General features: G+C 42.1%; 1 protein-coding gene across 1 annotated transcript in view; it reads left to right on the forward strand.

The window, feature by feature from the left end:
- Positions 1 to 4,752: 4,752 nt before the first annotated feature.
- The window catches only part of KCNU1 (potassium calcium-activated channel subfamily U member 1), a 137,853-nt gene continuing 132,165 nt past the window's right edge, over positions 4,753 to 10,440 (forward strand). Inside the window, exons 1-2 of the mRNA XM_007448320.1 lie at positions 4,753 to 4,899; positions 7,931 to 8,047. Of these exons, the coding sequence (XP_007448382.1) occupies positions 4,753 to 4,899; positions 7,931 to 8,047 (264 nt within the window). The remainder of the gene's footprint in view (positions 4,900 to 7,930; positions 8,048 to 10,440) is intronic.

Raw genomic sequence — 10,440 nt, forward strand, 5'->3', positions numbered from 1 at the left:
GGGCCTCTCACTGTTGTGGCCTCTCCCGTTGCGGAGCACAGGCTCCGGACGCACAGGCTCAGCGGCCATGGCTCACGGACCCAGCCGCTCCGCGGCATGTGGGATCTTCCCAGACCGGGGCACGCACCCGTGTCCCCTGCATCGGCAGGTGGACTCTCAACCACTGCGCCACCAGGGAAGCCCTCTTGTTCATTTTTTAAAGAGAATCCATATGGGAGATGGAGTCAGACAGTGGAATACAGAAAGGTGTTTACAGTCTATTAGAGAACTAGTCTGGGCTTATAGAATCAAAGATTCATAATGTGTCAAAGCTGGTAGGAATCTCAAACACCAGAACAGCCTCCTCATTTTACTGATGAGAGAATTAGGATTGGAGGAGCATAAGAATCCTGTGGAAAGACTTCTAGTTCAGAAGTAAACCAACAAATTCAACAAAAGGTAAAAACAAAACTCAAGGATTCTGTATGGATTTTAAATACAAGTACATTGTTTGTAATACCAGCCTCTCCAGAGCCGATAATTTCTAAAAAACAAACCCATATGCTCACCAAAGTAGCATGGACGTTCTTCTGGGCTAAAATAACTACCACAGTGGACCATCTTCGGTGCTTTGTTCACTTAGAATTAATAGGGAATGACAGAGTGAAGAAAAAAGTACAGTGCCTTTTTTAAGTATGGTGAGTTTCAGTAGATCACGGATCTAAATAGAACCTGGACTAAATCATATTCCCTCAAAAGAAATCTCTCTTTAAAATGGGTTCATCTACTATCTCTCCTATTCCGTGCAACTTTAAGGAGAGGAATTAAACCAAAATTGAAAACTGAAGCAGGTGAAAGGTAAAGATCTGGTGCCTCAAATAGCTTCATGGAAATACCTTGAGAGGCGGTGCAGCATTTCCAGAGTGACAGACATATTAAGTCAGCAAGAAGATGCTTACCTCAGACACAGCTTCCACTGTGATATGAGTGTCCTGGGGAGGTGAAACCGTCTCATCCTTGACTTGAGACCTGATTTTGTCATTGACTCGCTGCCTGAACTGAGGCCTCCCTCGTATGTCTTCACCAGTGTGTTTGACCAATGGTGTAGATGTCCCTTGGGGTATGAAGTAAACCCCTGCTTTTTGAAATAGAAGAAGGTAGGGTTAAACCATTAACTAGGATGGATGGTTTTAGGCCCTTAAAAGATACCATTACCACATTACTCATTACTTTCCGAAGCATTCAGAACACACACATTCATGAGTGCTACTCTGTACACTTTAAAAATGAAGTTCTTACTTTCTCAGATACGGCACGTTTCTTGAAGAGAGCAAATTTTTGAAATGAAACATTTATTTAATCTCATTGTAAAGTATAATTTTTCCAGAACATGAGTGCCCAGAGGTAAATTACAGAGATGTGTACAAAGTGAAGCTGTTTTTCTAATCAAATCACTGGCATGTTAAAAAATTCATCTGAACTGGAAAATAAATAAAGTTCATCAGTAGCAGAGTCTTCATTCCTTAAGCCTAGTCTTAAAGGCACAGCAGTGAAAGGCCCCAGTGACCACCGGGGAGTACCAGCCAGAGGGTGGGGCCGGCCTTGACGCCGCCTCCTCCCCACGTGCAGACCTGACCCCCTGGACGGACTTCACTCACACCTGCCCACTCGACTACACCCAGCAGCACCTGGGTCTCGCCTGGACTAGCCTCCACTCACTCTGACCAGTGTCTTCTCTGTATGGAAGCCAGGACCGTCCTTTCAATCACTTAGCTCCCTTCTTTAAAGTCCTTCAGCTGTTTCCTCTTAAGATGACATTTTTTGTTTGTTCGTATTTCTTTTTATCTTAAACTGGAACACAAAGGTTCCCTTCTGACACTGCCAGCCTTCTCTTGGGCCACTGCTTTCCAGCCAACCAGCATCTCCAGAAGTGCCATTTCCCTTCCCACCTTCACCCATGAGAATCTCCCAGCCTCACAAAGTTTGTCCCAGCTTCCTGAAGCCCACCGGGGCTCCGGGCCCGGGTAGCTTCTCACGCTTCAGGCCCCAGCTTCAAACGCGTCATACTTGAGGCAGCCTCCTCGCCACCTCTAGGGATCCTCACCTGGGTGAGGGTCCTCCTTCCACTACTTGGCTTCTTCCCCAGACACTTTACAAGTTTCTAATTGTAAACGTCTTCCTCCAGTAACTATATCCCCTGGGAGGGGATGAACTAGGTTTGTTCTGTTCACCACTGTGCTTCCAGTGCTTGGAACATAGTAGTTGCTCAATGCGGATGCACACACGTGCATAGACACACACACCATGTCACCGTGTACACCCACACATATACACACCACACACCACGCCCTATGCACATACACACTGCTGATGGCACTTCCTTCGGAGGACAGTTTGTAGTGAGACGTGGGAAATATGGAGTAGAAAAGTGTGATTAACTTAAGATCCATGTATCAATAGATTCAGTATTTCATTCACCTGACAAATATTTTGAAAGATCTATGATTTATTCATTCAGTCACCAGTTATTTACTAAGTTCGTGTGATTTTCCTGGTATGTGCTGGGTGTATGGTTGGACACAGGGTACTTGGTGAAGGAGACAAGAGTTAGGAGCCCCAAACTTGTGGAGCTTATGGTCTGGTGAGGGGAGATAGAAAATAAACCAGGCAACAAGGAAATAACAGAACTATAAGTGCTATGACGTGCTAAGGAGGACGGGGTTGGGATGCCATAACAGAATCCTGGGCCACAGGGCTGGGCCCTCCTTTTTGTAGGACGGTCAGGAGGTCGTGAATGGGCATTCAATTGAAGACTTGAAAACAGCAGCTGCTAGAGATGGGAGTGGGTGATCCAGGCAGAGAGAACAGTGTGTTGTAAAGGCTGAAAAAAGCAAAGCCTACGTGTTCTTGTAGCTTCTTGTAGGAAGCAGTGCAGCTGGAGCACAGTGTGGATGAGGCAGCAGCCACAGTGTGAATGGGGTGCAGGGTGATCAACTAGCCCAGTTTGTCCAGGGCTGAGGTGTCTCCCAGGGTGTTGGATTTTCACTACTGAGCCTGAGACAGTCCTCGGGAAACGGGGATGGGTGCACAGCCTAGGTTCAAGATGAATTTGGAGACTGATTTGAAACCATCCACACATTTTCTGACTCACCACAGAAGCTAATAATATTATCACAGTAAAAGAACATTAGAGAAACAAACTACCTGTTTAAATGAATTAAATATTTTTCTGTTCTCATAGGTCAGTTTCCAGGAAAAGGGGAAAAGGTGCCTAGACAGCATCTTGGAAAGAATTTGTAATACTTTGACAATATTCAATCACAAAAGTTAGGAAGTGAGAAAATTTCATTGATGGTGACAGCTATTGTGACTAAAGTCAATGATGTGAATGAACTTTGACTTGGAAACTGTGATCTTATTTTCCAAATACCTATAGGCGTATAGTGTGTATGTGATATAAACAAGTAAATCCCTCCCTTCCTCCCTCCATCCCTCCCTTCCTCCCTTCCCTTCCCCTCCCTTCCCTTCCTTCCTTTATCCTCCTGTCTCTTCCTTTCTTTATGATCAATGCCATTCAGAAAAAGAACTCTAATAGCTAACAGTACCTTTTCTTGTATTGAGTTTTATACTTTTCTAAATATGATCCCACTACCTTATTGAGCCTCAGTGATTCTATCAAGTCTGTATTATCATAAAATAAGACTATGAAAAATTCAAGTGACTTCGTAGGCACCACACAGTAACTTAGCTGAAGAACTGGGGCCTGGAGCTCAGAGCTAGTTAGCTAGCTTAATGACGGCATTTTGTGAAAATTACAGGTAAACTTAAAGGAAGGAAATATACCTGTGGTAGCATTTCTAGGAAATGCTATCGTTACGTCTGCCACTGGTAGCAGAGTCATGACAGACCCCAGAGGACAACAACATTTCTCCTGGGTCTCATCAGCTCATGTCAGGTCATCTTCACAATAACTAAGAGAAACTAGCCCCTCCCTCGGGCACTGACATTTTGCCTGCCACTCGTGCACACTGAAAGGCATGACATTTCGCACACCTTTGAAAACATCAGAGGAAATAAAAGCTATTGCTCTCATTTTGAACTTTACCTCCACTGGACTAAAGGGTTTGCTGACAGGGTGGGGATAAAAGCAAGAAAGGGGAGGATCCCATAAGGAAGAGATAAGGGGAACAGATTCCTGAGCTCAAAAGCAACCAACCAACGTTCACCAGGGTGAAATTGCTTCCTGCAGCTCCCGCACTCTGTACCATGCCTTTCCGACTGAGAGGGTATGCAAAAATCCTGCAGTGCTTTTCTCATCCGTCCTTCTGTGGTTACTGAGAATGTGGCATCACTTAGAAGAATCAGCACGTTGACACACGTGTGGTTGGAAGTCATTTCACTCAAAAAGAGTTGTGCTGAAGTTGTCTGCACAAACCAAATAGATGACCCTTTGACCATGGCCACGAAGGATACAGTCTCCTCAGGGTCGTGGAGAAGGTCAGTAACAGCATCCAATCTAGAATTCTGGTCTTCGAAGACCTATGTCGTGGACCTTCTGCTGTTCATTCATTTGCGTCCTGTGAGTTGGCACCTTGGTTGTTACTGGACCCTCTCGCTGTTACTGCATGGGTCTTAGGACTCTGGTACACCGAAGTCCAATTCCTGGAATCGTTACCATGTGATCATGACATCATAGAAGAAGCAGCCCGACAGTTCTGTCTCCTGTTGTGTGTAACCAAGTCAGAGGACAATAGTGGGCAAGCCCCGGGGAAAATGTCTTGTACAGCTGAGATCCAAGCCGCGTTTCTTCTTTCCTCCCTTGTGACCTTCCTCAGTGGACTCCTCATCCTGTTAATATCCAGGCTAATCTGGAGGAGCATTACAAAATGGCAGAAGAGCGAGGGAAAAGGAATTTTCTCGGTCAGTTCCCCTGTATGAAGATCCGAGACAGGTTTGGCATGCGTTTGTGTTCAGAAGACCGTGGAGGCTTCACTCAGTTTTCCTGGGTTAACAGCCAGCTCTGATGCGGTGACTTAGAAACGGGTCCATCCTGCTCAGGGGTGGAAAACAGGACCCCAGGCCGCCATGGCAAAGGGTTCAGCTACAGGGCCAGGCCTCCTCTCCCACCACTGGGAGAAGCAATGCCTTGTGTGGGTGACGATGCATGTGAGCTCTGGAGGCAGACGTCATTGTTTTGAACAAAACATCCGCTAACATGAGGTCTATGCCTCTATTTCAAATTTTAAAATAACAGTTGTGTTAGGAACCATGAGGAAGGCAGAAAGGAACGTCAGTGTCAACCTCACCTTCCATGAATCGTTCACGCAGGATGCTCATATACTCACAAGTATACATTGCCTTTTATACACGTTAATACAACACACGGAGTTGTGCACACATGCCGAAACCCATGCATACGTGCACACGCCATCCAGCCACAAACTCAGGGACACTTTTTTACATGCAAACAAGCTTTGCAAGGGTGGGCACTATTGAATAACAACTGGAAAATGATAATGGTAAGAATAATGGTATCCTATCCAGCTAAGACTCTGCTTAAGAGAATAAAAACGCTCAAATGTTACGTAATGGCTGTTCTGGTACCAATGGTTGAAAGCAAAGATCTGTTCACAGTTTTTCTTTCCCCAATTTTATTTTTCTGATTTCCGTAACAGAACACATCAACTGTGTTTTGTAATTAATACTGAAAAGTTGCCTTGAAACATTGCCTCTTGATGCTAAACATGGACGTAAAATAAAAGAATTTATAACTCGGTAACTTTTTAAGGTCACTGCCAGTGTCGTCATATGAAATTCAGGTGTCTGCATTCTAGAAGTGCCCAGTGTGGAATTCTATAGATTTTGTCGCTAAATGAGTTTATGCTATTACTAATTCTTTCTAGATTAAAGGCAGTAATCAGTGGCATAGCAATTGGGGAATGAATCCTGGGGTTCTGATTTCTTAACAGCACTGATGGTGTGTGAATGGGTACTGGATATGGTGAATATGCGTTCTGCCTTTTTTTTTTCAGTGCACAACTGAATGGGTAGAATTGTTTAATCTCCTTTGACTTCTGCTCCAGGAAATGTATCTTCTTCCCCATTATATTCATTTCTGTGTGGTTACAAAAATGTGAGAACGCATTTGTCCGTAAACATTTGCTGTATTTTTCATTTCATTCTTTTGATATAATTTATGTCTGCCCTCCAGTCCAGAGGTACCTTTTCATTTCGAATAGGAAGCAGATGTTACAAAATGTTAATAAGCAGGGTCTGAGCAACCAGAAGACTATACTGTTCTGCTTTTAAATCTTGACGAGAGAGTTTCATGATAGTCGAGTGACTTCTTAATAATTTACCATATCTAATTAAATTGAGAGTGTTGTATTTTTCTCTGAGCCTTTGGGAAAGTTGGCCTAATGCAAAATTGTCACAAATCTAAGTACTGTGGAAAGTTCTTTTAAAAATTACTTGGAGAGTCATAATTTCCTCCTTAAATGTGCATTTTAAAAGATATACTACATTCATAAGAATGATTTTATTATATCTTAGGGCCAGTTTGTTTTGCCACAAAAGGCACCTCAATTTTATAATAGAATTCAAATGAGTGTTCCATATTCATGTCATTGAATATTTTTTAAAAAAATCAATGCCCAGACCACTTCCCAGGCATGCACAGGATATCAGTCATAAGTATTAGTGGCAATCATTGATCAAGATATAAACTCTATCAAATAGCCATTTAATGAGACTTGTCTTCTTACCATTCAGAAAATACGAATAGAAAAATTAAATCATTTCAAAAACCTGGCTCCACATAAAATGAGCTTTTCTAAAAGTCAGAGGTCTTAGTCTGCATGGTGTGGTCAATCCCCGGTTCACTTGTGTCTTTCTCAGGGGTAGTTCAAGACTGTCAACAGGCACAGAGCCCAGTTCAGACTCCAGACTGTCCTCATTGCCTGCCCACCGGCAGGTCATTTAATTTCTCTGTACCTTGGTTTCCTTATCAATAGAAAATGGATTTAATCAGACTTACTTTGGCTACCTCATAGGATTATTATAAATTTCAAAGACAGTGGTCCCTTTGTATCCCTTTGTGGTTGCAGGACACACCCCCAAAATCTGAGAATGCTCAAGTCCCTTATATAAAATAGCATAGTACTTGCATATAACTTGTGCACATACTCCAGTACACTTCAGATCATTTCTAGATTAGTTATAATACCTAATACAGTGTAAATGCTGTGCACATAGTTGTAAATATAATGCAAATGCTATGTAAATAGTTGTCAGCACCCCGTAAATTCAAGCTTTGTTTTCTGGAACTTTCTGAAATTTCTTTTTTTAAATATTTTCTGTCCGATGTTGGTTGAATATGCAGTTGCAGAACCCGCGGATACAGAGTGGGGACTGTATAATAAGTAAAAATAGTTTGTAAACGTGAGGAAGGATCATAATTTCAACAGGATGTGATACCAAATAAGGAATAAAATCAACATAAAATGGCGAAAAGTTTCCTCCTTCTTTCTCACTCCAAAAAGCAAATACTTAAGTATCACCTGGAAATCCATTTGTAATTTTTTTTCTTTGTCTGTGTATCTTGACAGAAAAGGATAAGACACTTATTCCCAGAACAGAGAGAAGCACGCTGTTCCCGACCTTCATCGTAACAGTAGTGTCAATGTGAAGGGTCTGGGGCTGAGAGTATGTGAGATGGGCATGGTGAAGACTGCAGAATTCAGAATGAAAATACTGCCGAAGCGCAGTAAAATACAAACCCAGTAAAATTCTTCGTGTGAAATAGGGAATAAGTGAGTCCAGGGTTCCCGGCGTTGGACAACGTGTAGTGCGTTCTGGCTGCTGCTCCAGCAGGAGACACCAACAACACACATAAAACGGATGACCTTCTCTGAGACCCAGCTCACTCTCGATTTCTTTCTCTTGCTTCTAGGAAGAAACGTCACATAGCATGGACCGTAAACATTCAAGAAGTCTCACTTTCCAGGGAGTCTTTCGTGATCGTGTAGACATGTTGCTCTCGGCACAGACCTTTGTGGGACAGGTGTTGGTGAGTACATTTCCAGCGCTCACTTGCTAATGAACTTTAGCCACGAGTGTGATGTATGGTCAGTGTGAAAGCATCTGCTGGCCTTTTCTAAAATATCACTGCCTCCCAACGGCTAGCTCCTTGTGTCTATGCTCTCTACTGATGATTCTGCTCGCTTTTTCTTTGGAGTGAATATAATTACTTGGCATTACATTTTCTATTTGTTGTCAGCCTGTCCACTAGAAGAAAGACTTTATTAGGGCAAAGGTTGTGTGCATTTCATTCTCCTTGCATGTAGATGGATGTCTGGCATGCAGCTGTTGCTCAAAAAATGTTGGTTTTCAGTGGATTCTCTGCCCTGTGAGGTACAACTATTTTCCCCTCCTTTGATTCCAACAGCTTCCTTTCTTCATTTTACAAACTGCTTTTTTTTGCCCCTCTATGATATTTATCATTTACTTCCTGTTTTACTCTAGGTAAACATTGACATATTAAAACTCAGTCCAGGCATCATCTCCTCGGGCAGATTTTACCTTATCTCCATATTAAGCTGAGAGTCCCCCTCTCTAAGTTTCTATCATTTCCATTGAATGCTGTTAAATTAAAATTATCTGTGCATAAGCCTGTCTACCCTAGTGCACTATGGACTCCTTGAGAGAAAAGACCGTCAGGGAAATGTTCACACCCCATTGTCTGGAAATAGCAGATGCCCTGTAAATGAATATTGCCCCATCGTCATTTCAGTAGTATCGTTTGATCTGAAACATTCAAAAACAATCTGTAATTTGAGGGTATGCTGCCATCCCATGGTGGCATGGTGGAAGGGGACGTATGTGAACTAAAGATTATCCTCTGCTTTTTGTAATTAGTACAGACATCGTTCTTTTCTAGTTAATGTTGTTTAATTACGATCTAACTAATTTTTAAAACTTATCTTAAAGTACTTAAGTAAAACTGCTTTGATAAACTCTACAGCGAATACTGAATCATCTGGAAATGTGTCTCTCCGTTTTTTTCCTTCTAAAGTTTTGGTCTCTTTTTTGAAATCCTTGTGCCTGTGACCTGTTAGAGAAGGATTTTGTGATTCTCTCTGATTTTTATCAGGGATTTGTTAGTTAGGATCTCTTCAAGTGTTCAAATCACGTTGGATTATATGTAGATAATGTTGGAAATAAGGTAGTAAAGGACCCTGGGGTGAGGCAGAAGAGAACTTCCACCATCTACCATGTAAGCACTGCATATAGGGATTGGGTGGGGAAGGAATGATCATTGACTACATATCAATAAAAATTATTTCTTTAATGATGGAAAAGTTGTTCTTTCAATCTGTTATAGCTTATGATTAAATGGTTGGAACAACAGGAAGCATGGAGGAAAGGTTAAATTAGAATAAACAGTCTAGCATTGAAACACAAAATTGAGACTCTCAGTGAGGGTTCCAAGCAAGTGTTTTATGAAAGGATGAGAAAGAAAAAAAAGTGGCTTATAGATTTCCTTCCTTCCATCCGTCCTTTGTAATTTCCTTCCTTCTTTCTTTCAACAAATATTTACTGCTTGCCAACTACACACAAAGCATATACTCTAGACATGATGGAATATGCAGGCAAAAATCTTGCACTTATGGGACTTAAATTCTAGTGGGGATAGAGATGATGAATGTGCACATAAATAGATAAGGTAAATTCACATGGTGATCAGTGCTGTGAGGGAATGATGAGTGATGTGTTTGTGAGTTTCAGTGGTTTTGGTGTTAGATCACATTAGATACAGTGATCTGAGAGGAAGTCTCTGAAAAGGTAAGATTTGAGCTGAGACTTGAAGAATCAGAAAGGTAAAAGTGATTGAACAGTGGAAGGAACAGGTTTCCCAATAGAGAGAAGAGACTTGTGGATGTAAAGGGCTCAGATTACTGCAAGTACCAAATGAGGTTCCTGTGCCTGAGGCCAGGAGGGCAGAGGACTCTGCGGTCTGAGTGGAGACAGAACCATGCAGTGCTTTGCACTTTGTAGCAAGGAGCTAGGCTACTCAAATGGAATAATTTTATTCTAGTGCAAAGGGGAGTCATTGAGGGGTTTTTAAGCATGGGTTGACATGGTCTAATTATGTTTTAGAAATTCAAGAGGCACTAAAGTTTGAAAATAAAGGAATTGTCAAAGGCCTACTAGGCAAATGACAATAGTGTGAATTCAAGGCAAAAAAACAATAAACGAAGCCAAGTAGCCTGTATTAGTTTCCTAGGATTGTTGTAACAAAGTACCACAAACTGAGTGGCTTAAACAACAGAAATTTATTGTCTCACAGTTTTGGAGGCTAGAAGTCTAAGATCAGAGGTTGGTTCCTTCTGAGGGCTGGGAAAGAGAGTCAGCTGCATGCCTGTCTCCTAGATTCTGGTGGTTTGTTGGTAATCTTTGGCA

This window comes from Lipotes vexillifer, unplaced genomic scaffold, assembly GCF_000442215.2.
Source record: "Lipotes vexillifer unplaced genomic scaffold, Lipotes_vexillifer_v1.1 scaffold1166, whole genome shotgun sequence".
NCBI lineage: Eukaryota > Metazoa > Chordata > Mammalia > Artiodactyla > Lipotidae > Lipotes > Lipotes vexillifer.